We start from the raw sequence: 18,669 nt of genomic DNA, 5'->3' as shown, positions 1-18,669 counted from the left end.
CAGTTTAAATGCAGCGATCCAAAACAGTGAATCTATTCACCATTCAGGCAAAACTTTGCTTCAAGAATGAGCCACAATGCTGACGTGATCTAATCGCTAGCACACCCTGTGCACATGTGAGTTAATGTATTCTTCTTATCGGCAAGACATATCGGCATAATTTTTCATATCAGGCCAATGCCGATATTTACATTTAAAGCCATTATCAGCCGATTCTGATATTGGTCCGATAATATTGTGTATCCCTAATCATGTTAGAACAATCTTTCAGTTCCGTTCTATTTTTTATATTTTTAGGTGTTACTTTGCCTTCTAAAGATGAAAAAAAAACATTTACTCGTTACTCAAGTTTGGAATTAACACAAAAGGTTACACAGGCAGAATTCTATCTGCTTAATGTTGATTCATCTCAAATAGTAAGATATCAGCTGTAAATTTATTTTGGTTTAGTTTATATTGGTTGTCTGTACTGCTAAAAGGGAGAACTTCTGCAAAAGAAATGGAAAATGGTGTCACTCTTCAGGAACTTCTCAACCAAACAGACGTTTCTTTTTGTCATTACATATATATAACACTTCCATTTGTGATGCTTGTTCTGCACAGCCAGAGAGACCACCCTTAAAGCCCAGCTGAACAAACTATGTTCTACAGATGTTTACTGAGCTTTGCTCTGGCTTTGGAGCCTCTGTTATAGTTGCATGCGGTCACCTCTAAGAAACCTCTGATTTTTCTGTGTTCTGTTCAGGAATCATGTAAAGCCACAACCTCGTGCTGACGTGGGTCAGCTGACCGAGACTTTGTCTAGTACTGGTTGTCCCCAGCCTCCATCCACCTCTACTTCAGAGACCACTGCCTCCACCCTCACCCCACTCTCTGAACCACTGGTTTCCCCCAGAGAGAATCACCACTCAGATATTGGCATCAGCAGCCGGGCCAGGTCAGTTTTTTAACTTTTTTTTTTTTTTTTTTAAGAAATTTAACTAAGCGGCAGATTTGGTTGTTTTGACCCAGTGATGATCAACTAAGTGCATAGAGGGAAGCAGGGAGTGATGGGAAGACTTTAGGAGTTATTTTTCTTTTCTCTGATCACTACTTCTCCTTCCATCTCTTCTTTTGCTTTCTCTCTCTCTCACTCTCCCTCTCCTTTAAGTCTGTCACTCCTGTCCCAGTGAGCAGAAAGATTGAGATCTGAGGGTCATATGTTGAGTGTGTTCACTGAATGGTGACAGGTTTGCTGATAGGAGTGTATTTAACAAATTGTGATGTGTCCAGGAGGGGAAGCTATCGTGGCATGAGGAGGAGAAGAGAAGATGAAAGAATGGCAAGTCCTAAACGTTTATTACATTGCTCTCTGAAGTACTTCATTTTTTTAATGCATTTATGCTCAATTATTTGTGCTTCTCATTTCATTTTGGATTTCATTTTTCACAGAGGCAGAATCCTGATTCAGAAGTGAAAGCTCCTCCCCCTAAGTTTGACCTCGCAAGCACTAACTTCCCGCCATTGCCAGGAGGTGTGCCGAGTCATCTGCCAGGTGTGACCGTGCAAATGGAGTCGGTGTTGGAAAATCGCATGGCAGATGTAGTTAAGGGCATCAGCAGGGACAAGGTAGTAAGAACTACTACTTGTAATCATTTATTCTCAGTTATATTTGTTTTGCTTGTTCGCAGCGGATCTCATATCACTCAAGTAAAGTTACCATTTTTCTGGGTTTTGTTTAGCAGGAAACAAGTAAGCAAGATGTCGGTCAAGATCCCAGAACATGTCCAGTGGAAGCTCAGTCGACCGAACACTCCACTCCAGCGCCAAAGCTTCCTACCTCAAAACAGGGCACACCTAGCACTAGGTACACGCATACATGCACAATAGCATCTTATATTCTGAAGAATTCAACAATGTGTCAAAGTATCATAAATTACCACTGAACAATACTTTTACAAATACTATAATTTATCTAGTATTAATTTATAAATGCATTGTAAATGTTAAAGGGGTCATATGATGCGATTTCAAGTTTTCCTTTCTCTTTGGAGTGTTACAAGCTGATTATGCATAGATAAGATCCCTGAAGTTGCAAAGACTAAAGTCTCAAAACCAAAGATATTCTTTATCAAAGTTAAGACTCTGCCACGCCCCCTAAAACGGCTCGTTCTAACACGCCCCACATATCTACCTCACTATGTGGAAGGAGGGGGCTTTGTAGAAAACGAAGCGTTTGAGAGAGGCGGGGCATAGAGAACCTACAATAATGTACAGTATTTGCTAAATAATGTGTTTTTTGAACATTAAAGCATGTCAACATATTCTGTTACACCAAATACACAAAATAATGATCTTTAAAAAAGCATCATATGACCCCTTTAATGATAAAATATAATACATTTGAAAACCTATTGATTATTAATAAATTTTAAATATTATACAAGTAACATCATTTTTGCTATACATATTTCAAAAACATGCATTTTCAAAAATATAAATAATCAAAAGGTTGTACAAATAGAAAAGGGTTGATTCAAATCACATTTCTCTACAGTGCGTCACATCAAGTGAAGAAACCTGAGAAAGAGGTTCAGGTCTCTGACACGCCTCCAGACCTTGCATCAGTGACCGCAAAGCACGTCCAGCCCATTTCTGCCCCCAAACCTTCATGCAGCCAATCAAGCACTTCAAGCACTGCATCTACACCACCTGACCCAACAAGCGCAACTGTCCAGGTAAATGCATTAATTAGCTAAATTCTAAATGTTTCTGTTGCTTGTTCACATCTGAAGGTCAGAATGGCGATGTCTGTTAACTTTAAGGTTTTATTGAATCACTTTAGGAGCCTCGGAAACTGAGCTATGCGGAGGTGTGTCAAAGGCCACCCAAAGACCCTCCCCCTGCACCAGTAGCCCCGCCCAGCCCCAGTCCCACCCCTTCTCCCACCACAAGCCAACCACTACGTGAACTTCGTGTCAACAAAGCGGAAGGCACAGCCTCATCCCGCTGCATCCCTGGCGAGAAAATGGAGAAGGGAAGTGATAGTCGGACATCCAGAGAGCAGACTGGATACCAACGTGGTAACGGCCCCAGAGTGTCAGGTTTTAAGCTCAGAGAGCAACAGAGACGGCCTCTACATGGTCGACGCTCCTCTCCACAGATGGGGTACAACAGACGCAGTGGAAAAGAACAAAACATCCCACCTAGATCGCCAAAGTAATGCCTCATATGCCCACAACGTGTGCACACTTACTTTTATTTTTTTATATATATATATATATATATATATTTTAAAAAAATCTACATATGAAAGCTGGACTGTCGCACTGTGGTGTCGAAGAACTCTCTGCTTCCCAAATGACTGTGAAATCTGGGAAGTTGATCCTTAAAAAAATTACAGAAGAAAACTAGGAATTTAAGGAAGACAAAAAAACTCTTACATTTGAAGGGAGAAATGGAGGCTATGCTTCCTGTGCTGTCTGTGATTTACAGCAATTAATTAGATTGTGAATGATTTTTTTTATTTTACTTGGGAGTGTTTAAGGTCCTGGCACTAGTGTACAATGCTTTACCTTGTTTTATATATAATATCTTTAAATGATAGTAGTACTGTTGGTGAGAAATCAAGCCAGCACATGTGCTCCATATGCAACAGATCACACAAAGACAGCATGGCAACACCCCCACAGGGCCAAAAGTCACATTTGTGTGTCTTCATTACTTCCTATGTTTGCACCAGTCCTAAAAGGGGCTGGGGAAGAAGTTCGATTCAGATGTGATGCTTTTGAAAATGATCACATGATTTTGAAAATGATCAAATGATTCATAATTGTTTGTTCTTTAATTTATTGAAAACGTGCACAATATGAAACTTTACAGATATCCCAAAGTGTGATTTCTAGACATGGAAAAGTGAATAATATTGTTATTATAATTAATAGATAAATAACAGCTATAAATTACTGTAATATGATGAGTCTTAAGTTTAAAATGATTTCTAAAAGTCCTTGTTCAAAAATTCTTATCTAGTCATTACAATCAATTGGAAAAGTCAATTAAATTTATTGACCTGAAAATAATGGAAACCTGCCTATTTGCCATGCATTTTCTAACTCAAGCAGGTATTAAGTGTTTCACATGATTCAGAAAGCATAGAGCGAATCAGTTGTGCACATATGCCATTGTATTGTAATCGCTTCATGACTGAATCAAAATTAAATCATGAGGTGCCTATAGATTCCCACACATGGTCTATAACTGGAAGACAAGTGTGTGTCCCTTGTTCAGACAAAGGAAGAGGGAACTGTGTAGGTTTGAAGGACACACTGAACAGGAAGTTTGTCATGACGAATGGATGAAGTAAGACATCCATTGAAAAAAGATTTGGACAGATATATTCAACTCATTTTGAGTTGGTGTGTGGTGCTGTATAGTGCCATACGGTGTCATCTGTGATGTCCAGTGTTTCTGAAGGCTGGGTCTGTCAGTAACAGAAAGATCAAGCTGCTTTGCTGAAGGAATGAGTAGAAATCATTCGTGTAGATGAGGAAAAAAAAACACTGTTTGTCTTCCTTTCCCTTGGGAGTGCAAGTTTTGTTAGTGTTTTCTAGTGATCAGGTTGTTTGTAGTGTCTACTTTTGACAATTTCCGTTTGTTTTGTTTTTTTCTCCCCTCTGCTGTAGATGCTGGTGACTATAATCAGGTTGAATTTTATGCTCTGAGTTAGTGTGCTGCTTCAGAATCGCCATTCTTGTCCAGTCTGTGATATTGAGTCAGTCTGTTTGTTTCTTTGTATGTTTAATGATGATCTTTATGTGATGCTTGCATTTATGCCTATACATTTCAGGTATGATTACATGTAATATACCTGCTACAGGACTCATAATATACCTGTCATCTAATCTCATGTCGGCTTAGGTAAAAGAGATGGAACTCAGGACCTCAGAGGAAATAGGTGATGTGTATGACTGCTAATTTTGTCCAATGCTTACTGCGGGATATATATATATATATATATATTTTTTTTTTTATATTCATAGCCTTTTCAATTCAGTAACCACATTAAACTGTTTAGGGGTCTTAAGTTTCAGTTAATAATGCATATTTGAATGTTTTAAAAAAGTTTAATCCGTGACACTGTAATGCATGATTCTCTCCTCAATTTGTTTTTCTCCCCTCCTTTTTGTCTCATTCACATGTATGGCTGGGTTGTGCATAGATCCAGACCAAAGTCAAATCGGCAGAGAGACAATCTCAGGAAGTGCTGTTTAAATGCAGTAGCTCCTCCCTCACTCCTCTCTTATCATTCTGCCATGGGCAGGGCCACTGTTTAATGAGTGAGTGGTTAAAATCGTGATTATGTTGATTAGTGAGTTGAACAATGTATGTTTTAGTTTTATGAAACTTTGTGTGTAAAACCTTATAAAGGTGTCCTTTGAATAATTTCTCAAAATCCCCTACTTTTTATTTGACTGTTTTAGGCAAAACATTGGAGGGAAATTTCATGCATCAGTTTTGTTTTAATTTATTTAGTTTTAAATTGTCTGTTTCTTTAACTTTTCATTAGTGTGGCTTTCTTGCCCTAACATATGTGTGTTATTAGTTTGAGATGTATTTTCAGATTTTTATTTTCAATTTTTGGCAATATTATCCTTGGGGCGCAAATTATGTAGAAACTGTGCCACTAAAATTAGAAAAATCAGTGGACCTGGTTTTATTTTTTTATTTTATCTGAATTAATTGATTTGATCCATAACTGGTTGGTGACATGAAATGTATTGTTTTGTTACTAATCTTATAACCCGTGTATGTTGTAAGCTTTTTAGATATGAAATGGTGCAGTTTTGAGTAGCGAGTCTTTAGCCAAAAACGAAAAACAAGTATTGACCCTTTCTTTTTGTTTCTATAGAGGGGTAGACATAGCAACTGCTGAGAAGTGTTTTGGATGATATTGTAGATGTTCAATGAAAAGGAAAAAAAAAAGCTAAAGGAAATGGAAGAAAAATAAATAAATGATAAAATGATTTTAATCTGCGTTTATTTTTTTATTCTTGAACAACCTAGTTGAAACTGCTTGAGGATTTCTATAGCACTTTCTTTTATAAACTAATTATTCGAAGTATTGTAACCCTTGGTAGGCTTTCTAGAACTCAAGTAATTTTAAATTAAGTGTTATTTAAACCTAAATCAAATAGTGATTTTGTAATATCTAACAATTTATAAAATGAAGGGGAGAAAATCCTTTTTATTAGGATTTTTTTTTAAATGATTGGTCCCAAACTGTGATATCCAGTTGGAAATTCATATCTACGTGATATTCATTTAGTATCGATATCCATATAGACGTTTGATTACAATTCTTTCTCTTTTTTTGTGGATTTAAATCATTTATCAATGTAAACTCCGCACACCTGAAACGAGGATAGGTGCATGGGAACAAAATCAAACAAAAAGTTGAATCCAAAATAATCATGAAGGTCAGTGGACCGAAACGTTGCGTTTAATAAAGTTTTAAGAATTCGCAAGTATTGATAGTGTGCGGGTTCGTTACTTATTTGGGATTTAAATAATTTAAAGTTGAGTTAATGGCTATCATTCCGTTATATGCTTAAGGGCTTTATTAAGAGCATTTTTTCCCCGTCTGTAATACCCGTTTTCATTTCATTTGCGTTGGGTGTGTAGCACAGAGATGTGTAAACTAAAGCACCGGATTTTTCATCACGGCTTCAGATCTGTTACGTAACGACTTTAATCTCGGTTTGAGTATTACATCAACATATCGCGAGATTTACATATAGTGAGCTAGCTGGATGAAGCTGTTCCAAAGGTGGGAACGCGGAGAGAGAGGGAGGAGCAGGGTAAGTTTGTAAACACTGAAACCCTTGGATGATGAACAGGCGACATGTAACTCATTTGGATTATCAGATGCATTACAATTAGTGATTTCAAGTGTAGCAGCGCTGGTCGCGCGAATGGTGGAGGTGTCATGAGCACCGTGTGTACACTGCACGAGACGCGACACAATTAACGTTAATACATCCCCATTATAATCAATAATCTTCTCGCGCTGGCATTGTAGCTTCGTTTAATATAATGGGAGTGTTCTTGTTTTGTCTCTTCGCGTCGCTCGCTTGCAGTGTAAATGGGGTGTTAGAGCCTGTTGGCTCGTGTGTGGTTAGCATTAGCCAGTTAGCTTTAATGATGGGAAGTCCGACTCTTCCCTGCGAATCGGTTCTTTTGGAGAGTTCGTTAAAAAACTGGGTTAAGTGATTCAGTTATTACGTACGCTGCCACGTAATTGCGTCGTCTCGTGGTCACTGTTTTGCCAAATTGTGATATTAATAAAGTAACGTGTCTTATTTCAGTTGTTGTTTAAAAACAAAATCTTTTTAAAACCTTAAATATTTTTAACATTATTTTACTTTACATATTTTTACTAACGTTTTTGCACGTGTTGATAAAGCTGCCATACAATCACATCGTAAACATATCTACAATACATTTTAATTGTAACATTTCCGCTATTTAACTATTAAAGTAGTTTTACGTTTCGGTTTACTCGAAATGCTGTTACTGTCAGTTATTTGAGTCAGCTAGTTTCGTGGACGAGTCGTTCGGACTGGTCTTGCGAACCGGTTCAACCAATATATTGAACAGATCCGACTCAAAAGAACGATTCGTTCACGAATCGGACATCGCTTAGAACCTTTTAAACGAAACACACAGCGCGCCAGGAGTTAAGACAAATCCTCCGACATGTTATCTTTTCGTTAAAACGCTTGTTATGGCTTTATTACATTCTAGTGTGGAGTAATTTTATTGTATAGATTATTCTGGAATGGCTTACAGAAGAAACGCATGCTAGCTTGCGTATGTGTTGGTGTGATAAAGCTTTTGGTTTGAAGCGGGTTTAATTTAGCGAAAATGTTCTTTAAACAGGGATGATCTCAGACAATAGTCAACTGAAATCGTCTTATCATGTAATCATCACGCACATTATGCAATCAGCTGAACCCAGCAGGCCTCTGTGCTGCAATGAAGTCTGGATTCCTGTCATCTGTCAAGAGACTGTACAACATGGCAAAGTTTGGGAGGAATTCTTTTAAATAGTGTTTTTATGGTCAGATGATTGTTTAGTCATTTCTATTTAGTTGAAACGAATAGAAATGAGGTTTTTAAAAAGTCTGAGGTCTCATAAGATATAACTGTTCTTTCTGGATGGTGTTTAGAAGTGTCACAGGAAGTAGGTGATCTAAAATGGGAGACGATCGACCTTTTGTCTGCACTGCCCTGGGCTGTGGACAGGTAAGAGCTATTTTCTCGCATTATTACTCTTAAATTCTTCTTTTTATGATGGTCCTGCCCTTCTGTATAAGGTGTTTAACCCCTGTGCAGTCCTGACACTTTAGTCCAAATGTTTAAGGTTTTGGGAGCCCAATTATAAAGATTTAAGAATCTTTACGGCCCTTAATCTTGGGGCCAGCCAGTGACAGATTTTTGTCCAAAACTTTTATTCTAAAATCGCACCAGCTGTTTTAATCCCTGCCACTGAGCAACTGTAAGAGACTCCCATAGCACTGCATAACTGGATAACATAAGCCGTCATCAAAACAACAGATGGCCTGGTATCATCCACTGCTTCTCTGTTTCTAGCTTCCATCTGATTTGAATTAGGATGAGACGCAAATTGACGGAAAACTTTGAAGCGGGCTGATGCATGTGTCTCTGTCGATGTTTCTCTCACGTTAGAGGTTTACCAACGAGGACCATTTGGCAGTGCACAAACATAAGCATGAGATGACGCTGAAATTCGGACAAGCTAGAACAGACACCGTTATCATAGCAGGTTTGTGTCCCCACATAGATGAATTTGTCATTCTGTTTGGTCAGAGTGCTTGTGTTAAGGCCTGTTCACACCAAGAATGATCATACTGTGTTTATTATAAGCGCACACTGAAGTTATGTAATCTACTACTTTAAATTTTTCAGTTCTTTAAAGTCGGGTAGATTCTGATTGGCAATGTTTAATCAAAAAACATTCTGGTAATGATTCCAATGATATAGTTCATTTGTGTTGTAATAGACAAGGCTGGTTCACACCAAAGACAGTAACTACAACATAATGTGTTTTTTGAACATTAAAGCATGTCAACATATTCTGTTACACCAAATACACAAAATAATTATCTTTAAAATAGCATCATATGACCCCTTTAATAATCATTCTAATCTGTGAGTATAGGGACATCCACACTACAACTATAACAATGATGACATAAAGGAATGTAATTTGTATCATTTTTTGGAACATTTGTTTCCAGCTGATGAATAATAAAAACATTGACAGCTAGTCAGAATCCATCCTGCTTTAAAGAGCTTGAACATTTAAAGTGTCAGACGACAGGAGACTGCTGTTGTACTACAAAATTTGATATATATTTCTTATCCACAAATGACACAATAGTTAGTCGCCTTTGACTGTCTGTATTTGGTACAAATACTGTGTGTACTTGTTTAACTATACTTGTGAGGGCCAAATGTCCTCACTTATATAGTGAAATAATATGACAATCCACTAGTGAGGACATTTTACTGGTCCTCATTAGTTAAAAAGGCTTATAAATTGGCCAAAGCATGTTTTGTTGTAAATCTAGTGTTTTGCACATGTTTCTGTGAGGGGTAGGTTTAGGGGTTGGGTTAGGGAATAGAAAATATCATTAACCTGATAGAAAATCAATGGAAGTCCATGCAATGTCCTCACTAATATAGTCAAACAAACGTGTGTGTGTGCAGATCAGACACCCACTCCCACTCGATTTCTTAAGAATTGTGAGGAGGTGGGTTTGTTTAGTGAGCTAGCTGGCTCCTTCGAGCAAGATCTCCGCAAAACACAAGAGGAGGAGGAGAGGAGAATTAAGGGCACGGTAAGATTTCAAATAAGGAATGTGTAAAATATTAAAGGGTTATCAACTTAAATGCTCTGTTTGACAAAGTTTATTTAATGAACTTGATATCGTGAACCTCAAAGCTTCCAGCTCTACAGACACCTACAGAAGTTAAAGAGAGGGAGGGGCCTCTTGAGATTGACTCCTCCCCTCCAGACAGCCCTGACTCCGCCTCCAGCATGACAAACAGCAAAGATGCAGTTGCCATGGCAAAAGAGCCTATTGCCATGAGGAAAGCCAAGGTAAATTAAAATTTGTGGCAAGAAATTTTTTTTTTTTTTTTCAAGTTCTGCATATAATATTGTCATGTATCTCACTTTTACAGGATGTTCCTCCACGAACTGCAGCAAGTTCCACCCCTACACCAACCATAGTTCGCCCAGGCTCTCTCCCACTTCACCAAGGATTCGACTCCATGAACCCAACTCAGCCCTCTCCCACCTCTGTTATCACCAGGACCCCTCCGTCAAACAGACTCAGGTACAAACACACTAGAGCAGAGGGCACTTCATGTTAAAAAGGTAGTGTGCCTTTTTTTATGCATTATAGGTGTTGATCCAACCAAATTAAATCACTAGACTGACTTTGTTATTGGTTGTGTTCATCCTCAGCAGTGAAGCAGTTTTACTCCTCTGAGTTGAAACTTTTTGTAATTGCATGAATCATTTCAGTGTTATTCACACCTCTGCTTCCTCACCCTTTCTGAGGAAAAAATGTCCTAAAATAGTACCTTTGTAACTCTGTTTTCAGCTCGCCGTCTGGTTCTTTTCCTATGCTGATGCAGCTTCCAAATGGTCAGACTGTTCCTCTGCTGCCCAGTCCAGGGCAGACTTCAGTCATATCGGTATGGAGATCTCACACACGTGCTCGTTATGGCATGAGTCAGGGTAGTCGATTATTTATTCGTCATCTAACTGGTCAGCTAGTTAGAGTTAGTGAGGTCTGCAAGTTATGATTTGTTTTGTTTTAGTTTAAATATTTTTACAATTATTATTAGTCTTAGTGCTGCTTTAAAGGGGTTGCATTAAAAGACACAAATTCTTGGAGAGGATTTTATCAAGCTGAGAGTGTGCAGTGCAGTTAAACTCTCTCTGAGAATTTGCTTCCCAAAATTCATCCCATTTAAAGCATGGAAACTACAACCAACAAAACATTGGCTTTGCAGCTAATTCACTGCCTTTAAAAGTACATTTCTGGACAATTACTCTCAAACTTCTACATTTTATGTTATGTGCTTTTATCATTTTTATTAGTGTTTTTTTTGTTTGTTTGTTTGTTTTTTTATTTATATTTAGTATTTTTATTTTTACTTCAGTTTTAGTAATTTTGGTATTTTAGTACTTAATGTTATCTTAATTTTTAGTTGGAAGTGTTAGTGTGGAATATTTGAGTGGAACACTCTGCTGTTTTTAAGTTTTTTTTTTCAGTTACTTGCACCATCAGCATGTTAAACATTTATGCATTCCGTTGCACTCTGTCCAGCTGTTTTTTAATGCAAGAATGCATCCTATGTGAACAGTCCTGTTGAACATGACCCTAAATCAGTCATTGTAATTATACAGATGGTCTTTAAGACCACTGACTTGTCAATTACGAAAATATATATCTTAAATCAAAACAATAGTAATTACTATTACCTTTACAGTATCTGTGATGACATTTTCAGCAATGACCCTCAAAACAAGTACACATCTGTTTTGTATTTGTGTCTATGCTTTGTGTTTAAAGTATGTTAAGCTTGTGTTGCTGTGTGTGTATATATAGCTTGCCAGATCATCAAACCCAGTGCCCAATATCCCAGGGATTCCAGGCCCTCCTATTGGTGGAAGCAGCAGTGGCTCCTCCTCTCCGTCTGGATACAGTACACACTCTGATGCCAAGACGGTGAGAATGCGCACACCTACACCCATGCTAGCACATGCAGTGTTTACTTGGGTATAAATGCTTAACAATGGGCTTATTATGTAACGATTAACTAACTACAAAAATGTAACAGCAGGTTTTGAGCATTAAATTAAATGTTGTGGTGTTTCCTTGTGTTTGTGTATGGGATCTGTCTCCATCTAGAGGCTAAAAGCAGCACTATCTCAGCAGAGTCCTAGTGGACCAGCACCAATACAAAAAACAGATCAGACTGAGACACCATCACCTGCTCAACCACAGGTGCTCACAAACATCTCATACCTGTGTTACATATATGATAGTATTTGCCTGTTCCTTTTGAATAGGGTTTGTGAATATTATCAATTGCTAAATAAATGGGTTTAAATGGGATATTTCATGGTAAATTAAGCTCAACTAAAGCATTATATATCAGTATACACTATTTAACTGTTGACATATGCATATAAGTTCTAAATCTATTTGACAGCTCATGCAATATCTTGCAGGTATCCCCTGCTCCACCAAAAGGAGGCCGTAGACGACGAGGGGCAGATATTGAGCCTGATGAGCGCAGGCGCCGTTTCCTTGAACGGAACAGAGCCGCTGCTTCCCGTTGCCGGCAAAAACGGAAAGTGTGGGTCAGTGCCCTGGAGAAACACGCTGAGGAGCTAGCTACTTCTAACGTCACGCTTACTGTGAGTCAGGAAGAAACAAGATGATTTTGATTCATTACTGTTGAACAGTTTGGGGTCAATACGTTTTTTTTTCTTTTTTTTCTTTTAATTTTTTTTTTAAAGAAATTAATACTCCGATGCATTATCTTGATCAGAAGTGACAATAATGAGTCCTACATTGTTACAAAAAAATCTGTTTCAAATAAATGCTGTTCTGTTGAATTTTCTAAACATACAAGAATCCGTAAAAATGTATCACGGTTTCCACAACAATATTAAGCAGCACAACTTTTTTGAGCATTGATAATAATGAGAAATGAGCACCAAATCAGAATATTAGAATGATCATGTGACATTGAAGACTGGAGTAATGATTGCTGAAAATTCAGTGTTGCTATCACAGGAATAAAAGAATGCAGAATTGGTGAGCATAAGAGCTTTTATCAAGCTGAGAGTGTGCAGTGCAGTTAAACTCTCTGAGAATTTGCTTCCCAAAATTCATCCCATTTAAAGCATGGAAACTACAACCAACAAAACATTGGCTTTGCAGCTAATTCACTGCCTTTAAAAGTACATTTCAGCACAACTACTCTCAAACTTCTAAATGCCTGCTGTAAGCAATGTTCATGTTTTTTGAATAACCTGTAGGTCTCTGTGTTTTTTTGTGAAATGTAATGGTTTTATTCAATAAAAGGTTGTAGTTATTAGTTCAGTATTATTATTATTATTTTTAAAATGATTTTATAGAATGTATCAATATTTTGAATTGGCTTTTATTGTGTATTTTCAGTTTTCTTTTAAATTTTTTGTTATGTGCTTTTATCAGTTTTATTAGTGTTTTTTTCTCAGATTTATGTTTAGTATTTTTATTTGTACTTCAGTTTTAGTAATTTTGGTATGTTAGTACTTAATCTTGTTTAATTTTTAGTTGGACATATTGGTGTGGAATATTTGTTACCCATGGAGGAATGTGTGTTCTTACACTCTGCTGTTTTTAAGAGTTTTATTTTTTTCAATTACTTGCACCATCAGCATGTCAAGTTAAAAATAGTTCAACGTTTATGCATTCCGTTGCACTGTCCAGCTGTTTTTTAATGCAAGAATGCATCCTATGTGAACAGTCCTGTTGAACATGATCCTAAATCAGTCATTGTAATTATACAGATGGTCTTTAAGACCACTGACTAGTCAATGAGCTCCAAATTAGAATATTAGAATGATCATGTGACATTGAAGACTGGAGTAATGATTGCTGAAAGCAACAGCTTTGCCATCACAGGAATCAATTACATTTTAAAATCTATTAAAAAAGAAAACATTTTACATTATAATAATATTTTACAATTTCACTGTTTTACTGTATTTCTGATAAATTTTGAATAAATGCAGAATTGGTGAGCATAAGAGATTTTTTTTAAAAGAACATAACACAAACACACATACAAATCTTACTGATCCCAATTTTTTGAACGGAATATTTATATTTTTGATCATGCCATTGGTTGAGCCAATGTCTAGCTGGTCATGCACTTTTTTGAGGTATCAACCTATTAATGGCTTTCTTATTGTTGTCTCTACATATTAAGCAGAGATAGTATATCCTAAAATGACATTTATGCACTTTGATCATAAGACTTCCTTGACACAGTCGTGTATATGTGCTTGACAGAATGAAGTGTCCGTGTTGAGGACTGAGGTGATACGTCTGAAGGAGCTGCTGTTGGCCCATAAGGACTGCCCTGTTACTGCCATGCAGAAAAAAGCATATCTCGGTACACCATCTATCCATCATCATCCTCCCACCCGGCCAACATATTTTCTTTATTTGTCCTAAATCCCTTATGCATAATATTCATACTTCCTCCGTTTCCCTCCCTTTAGCTGCAGGAGTGGATGAGATTTCAGCATCGGCGTTGGTGATGCCTGTGTCAGTACCGGCTCCGGTGTCGGTTAATGGTCTGAGTGTGCGTGCGGCAGAGGCTGTTGCTGTTTTAGCGGGAATGGGCTCGGGCCAGTGGAGTAACACAGCTGGAGATGCTTCCTCCCAATCGCAGCCCACATCCAGATGATGAGCATGTCGTTCAGCCAATGGGAACTCAATATACTTTCAAAGGAGCGAATCCCCCTTTCCCCTCAAAACTGTCAGTCCTGGTGTGTTTGTAAATGCTCTTATGTGACAAATGGGAACCAATGTTACCACGCTCTGACCACACCCTGCTCACCCTTAGCCTATCACAGACTCTCCCCCGGGCTAAGTAGTGACATCATAGGACTCCCCTTTCAGACTGCAGACTAGGAAGCACTGCAGTGGAAATGAAGTCTCTTCTGTCATCTCCATAAAATACACCTTCACATATACTTATATAGATCTTCTCACTAATGCATTGAGTTGATATTTGTCTCGTTTGCAGGAATTTCTACTTATTTTGCTTTTTATCCAATGGTTTTTATAATATAATGATTCGTTGCATGATTCTGGCCACATTAGAAAGATGATTGCTACATTATGCAGATAAGTTTAACACATTTCTCGGTGACACTATCTCTCACATACTCACTCTTACCATTTTTCCCAGTTTCCCTTTCTCTCTTCTCCTCTCCGGCTTAATTTTACTGTTGTATCTAAAGTAACTTCTCTCAGGTCTGTGCTTCTGTGGCTGTTTTGGTGAAGATCGTGTCCCACATTTAGCGTAACCTGGCACCGCAGAATGGGCTCACAAAAGCTTAAGAATGGAGAGAAAATATATTTTTATATTTGAATATCGTTATTGGTTTGTCTGCGTTTTGCAATATATATATATATATATGGATATAACGGGTAGCGTAACCATGTGGACATGTTTTAGATCAGTATGATTACGATATGCTCTGCTGAATTATAGGTATCTTTAACCAAAATACATAAATCTTTTGCATTTATGTTAGACCCCAAAGTTTAAGTGCATCTGGTCTCATAACAGGGAACACACGCACAAAAACTCACGCGTAATGACTCTTATGCTTGCATTTCGTGAATGTACAGTAGTTAACTAACCCGGCTATGAATGTGAAGTCTCGTTTCAAAATGGTTGAAATGCTTTTGAGTAAGTTGGGTGTTAGAATGGCGTTATAGAAATAAAAATATTATTTCTTTTTTGGGGCCTGAAAGACTCACGCTTGGCCACCCTGAATGAATTTCAACTGGTGCGCATAACTTAAGTTGCATTCCATTAAACAGTTGATGTCTGATCACTTTTTAAATAGGATAATCTGCATTAGTTTAAGCTAACTGTTGCTGTTTTTTAAAATCCAACTTTGAATATGATTTTTTTATGGAAGCCCATTTCTGCCACATAAGAAACAAATCATGCCGTGATAAATCATATCTATGACATAAAAAAAACAAAATTATGACATAAAAGTCAAAATTACTGCATAAAAAGTCATAATTACATCAAAGGTTGAAATTAAAACTAAAAAATAGGTTTACATTTTTTTAGTTTTTGTAAGTCATGATGAATTTTGATCATAATTTTGACTTTTTATCTCATAAACATAAGTTTTAATGTTATCTTTTTATCTCATAATTATGATTTACCAAGTATGTTTTTTTCTTCTTCTTCTTCTGCTTAGGAAATTGGCTTCATAGGTTTTGGACAATGGCATCATTTTTCCTCTCGTAATGTGTTTTGCTTAGATGATGTTTAGATTATCTAGGTGTTTTTTTTTTAATGATCCAATCTGCCATATCAGTTTCCGTCGCTGACCTTCCTTGCATCTGGATTTATCCTATTTAGATGTAGAACGTACTGCTTTCCAAAGTGTGTATAACTCACTGATCCCAAATTGTGTAATGTGTAAGTGAAGCCCTTAAAGACTTGTGAATATGAAATGAGTGTCAGCGTACAAACATTGCTTACTGTATGATATTGACTAACTGAAACGGTCCTTAAGATATGTTATAATTAAACATTGTTGGAACTCTAGCCTCTTGTACATTCAATGAGATGCTTTGAGCTGGTTTTCTGCATTTTTTATCATCTTGTTTTGAAGGTGTTCTATTCCACTGTATATAGAGGTGGTATGGTGGGGTTTGTGTGCGTGACTGCTCTGTGTATATGGAATAGCTTGAATGACGTGCATAGCCTATGCATTCTGTTGTTTAGCAGTGTGAGCAATATAAACATTACAAGCCTTGTATATGTGTATAACATAATATTTACAATGATATGGACACAAGTAGGGATATATTTCTTAATTAACATGTTATCACCCATTCACTACAACCCTTATCTCTAGTCTAAAACTACCTTAAGACAGTGCACTTTCTATATTATAGTTATCTATAGTTATCTTAGCTTGTGAAAAGTCAACTTGTGATGAGTGGTTGTCAGTATATTATAAAGGTACAAAACAGATTTTAGTAGCCTATATTACCATATCGATTAATTAAATGTACATTTTAAGGTTGTGCAAAATCTTTTTCTCCCTCTTTTGACAGACTTGGTTGCTATGTTGTGTGGAAAAGAGCTGCGTGAAGCTTCTTCAAAATGTCTCCCCTTTTTTCACTGCCTATGGATTTAGAAAGACAAAAGGGTGAGTAAATAATGACAGAATTTTCGTTTTTGGGGAATTTTTTTTTATATATACGTGTATATATATATATATATATATATATACACACACATTGCATTAGATAAAGAACGATTCTCTCTCACCACACCAGAGGGAGCAAAATCGCCGCGGCTTCAGAGCACAGGCTCAGACTCAGACTCCTCATCCCGAGTACTGGTCATGTGACTCTTCCCATCGGTTGGGATTTCTCTCTCGGCATGGCGGAGATGATGGAGCTTGGTCTGCCGTCTAATACCATTTGTCTTTCACTGTGAGGAGGACACGAGTATTTTTGTTGTCGGTAAACCGTTCTGCGCTGTTCTTTCTCCCGGTTTCGGGCCATAATGGCGGAGCGTGGTGTGGATGTGTCCGCTCTCCCCCAAGAGGTCCGGGAGCAGCTCGCTGAGCTGGATCTGGAGCTGTCGGAGGGTAAGCCTTTAAACAACAACGGCTCTTCCTTCCTCGTTTCAACGCGTGCATTTGGATGGTTATGTATTGAATTGACAGGCTCAGTCTTGCATCTTCAAGAAGAGCATCCACACAGGTTCTGTGATGATTCTTCAATGTCGCCGCCGCTCGCGGAAACACACTGACCTCTTTTTCTGCATCTCACTGGTTCAACGTCGCATTTATCCGAATTGTAAACGTCTATTCCGCTTTGTTTTGCGCTTTAATTGTCCTGACATTGCTCTAATATGTTTCCTTATTAACTGTTACGTTGCGCAAAACAAAAACACCGCGTCTGTGAAGCTCGCTGGACGTATTTATGTGATTATTTACAGGCCACGGTTATTCTGCATATGTGTCTCTTCATACTTCACACAGACTCCATCAAGTAGTATTATGTGTTAGTTGTATATTTGGTCTTTACATAATTTGATAATGGAAAAAATATTTCAAATTTGTAATAGCCTGCTGTTTGAAATTAATAGCTTTAGTGATATTTACTCTATATATTGCTGTTATTGTAATGGGTAGGCTACTCTGTTTATGGGTAAGATAATGGGTAAACTAACATTTATCCTAAGGCTCGATGCTTTATTAATGATATTACTGCTTGACTCATTGACCGTGTTATTAATGGACCTAAACTAATGTTTCCTCCATAAATAATCAACACCTATAAGATTCAATGAGAGGTCATGTATGGCATTTACCATTTATTCCTTAGAATGAAAAGGTACCTTTTTTCCTTACTGGTATTTTTATTTATTTATTTATTTCTCTAGTACTTGTGTATTGAATATTACTTATTCATTTGCTAATTATTCAATTGAATTCTACAAAGGTCTGTCATTCAGATAAATAGTTAAAATAGTTACTGATAGTATGTATTCTTATTACATACTATCAGTAGCCTATGTACATTTTTACTAGGACTATTAAGTATTAGTTCTTATTCATTGTATTAAATTATTTAAAAGTTTATTAAGATATACATTATTTATAAATATTAAATCTTTATTAAATAAATACATATCATTAAACCGAAGTGGACTGTCAATAGACCAATAGAAATCACTGACAAACATTTGCAAGCACTAAAATTAGCAAAATTACTGTCCAGTAATTGCTAGTATCTAAAGAATAGT

The 18,669-nt window shown here is 37.1% G+C and overlaps 3 protein-coding genes across 11 annotated transcripts in view; all 3 read left to right on the top strand.

Annotated features, from left to right (window-relative positions):
* LOC107740568 (la-related protein 4-like) overlaps positions 1-6,011 on the top strand; it is a 31,414-nt gene extending 25,403 nt beyond the window's left edge. For 3 of the 4 annotated variants that reach the window (XM_016553021.1, XM_016553019.1, XM_016553022.1), the window contains 6 exons: positions 746-937; positions 1,273-1,321; positions 1,432-1,608; positions 1,722-1,846; positions 2,537-2,717; positions 2,825-6,011. In XM_016553021.1, the coding sequence (XP_016408507.1) occupies positions 746-937; positions 1,273-1,321; positions 1,432-1,608; positions 1,722-1,846; positions 2,537-2,717; positions 2,825-3,202 (1,102 nt within the window). In that variant the 3' untranslated portion in view covers positions 3,203-6,011. The remainder of the gene's footprint in view (positions 1-745; positions 938-1,272; positions 1,322-1,431; positions 1,609-1,721; positions 1,847-2,536; positions 2,718-2,824) is intronic. The other variant, XM_016553020.1, reaches the window with a different exon arrangement.
* Positions 6,012-6,699: 688 nt separating this feature from the next.
* Positions 6,700-15,879, top strand: LOC107740570 (cyclic AMP-dependent transcription factor ATF-7-like). Of its 4 annotated transcripts, none has more exons than XM_016553023.1 (12): positions 6,700-6,839; positions 8,211-8,286; positions 8,731-8,827; positions 9,775-9,905; positions 10,010-10,168; positions 10,252-10,406; positions 10,677-10,770; positions 11,691-11,810; positions 11,994-12,089; positions 12,317-12,505; positions 14,154-14,256; positions 14,366-15,879. In XM_016553023.1, exons 2-12 carry the CDS (start codon positions 8,239-8,241, stop codon positions 14,551-14,553), a joined length of 1,380 nt encoding a protein of 459 aa, XP_016408509.1. In that variant the 5' UTR covers positions 6,700-6,839; positions 8,211-8,238; the 3' UTR covers positions 14,554-15,879. The 4 variants fall into 4 exon arrangements, with proteins under 4 accessions (XP_016408509.1, XP_016408513.1, XP_016408510.1 ...); XM_016553024.1 differs by lacking the exon at positions 6,700-6,839 and adding an exon at positions 6,854-8,067; XM_016553025.1 differs by lacking the exon at positions 6,700-6,839 and adding an exon at positions 6,854-8,101.
* Positions 15,880-17,263: 1,384 nt separating this feature from the next.
* Positions 17,264-18,669, top strand: part of LOC107740567 (disco-interacting protein 2 homolog B-A-like) — a 32,408-nt gene continuing 31,002 nt past the window's right edge. For all 3 annotated transcript variants that reach the window (XM_016553016.1, XM_016553017.1, XM_016553015.1), the window contains exon 1: positions 17,264-17,506. In XM_016553016.1, coding sequence (XP_016408502.1) covers positions 17,422-17,506 — 85 coding nt within the window. In that variant the 5' untranslated portion in view covers positions 17,264-17,421. The remainder of the gene's footprint in view (positions 17,507-18,669) is intronic.

The sequence above is a fragment of the Sinocyclocheilus rhinocerous genome, unplaced genomic scaffold (genome assembly GCF_001515625.1).
Source record: "Sinocyclocheilus rhinocerous isolate Xijiao unplaced genomic scaffold, SAMN03320098_v1.1 scaffold3150, whole genome shotgun sequence".
Lineage (NCBI taxonomy): Eukaryota > Metazoa > Chordata > Actinopteri > Cypriniformes > Cyprinidae > Sinocyclocheilus > Sinocyclocheilus rhinocerous.
The sequence above is the reverse complement of the archived record's forward strand: the minus strand, read 5'-3'. Positions and strand labels throughout refer to the sequence as shown.

Excerpts from the sequence above, each read along its gene's own strand:
- LOC107740570 (XM_016553023.1), top strand. The coding sequence starts at position 8,239 with ATGGGAGACGATCGACCTTTTGTCTGCACTGCCCTGGGCTGTGGACAG. Across the intron at positions 8,287-8,730 it reads CTGCCCTGGGCTGTGGACAG|AGGTTTACCAACGAGGACCA; the intron begins GTAAGAGCTATT and ends CTCTCACGTTAG. Across the intron at positions 14,257-14,365 it reads GCAGAAAAAAGCATATCTCG|CTGCAGGAGTGGATGAGATT; the intron begins GTACACCATCTA and ends CCCTCCCTTTAG.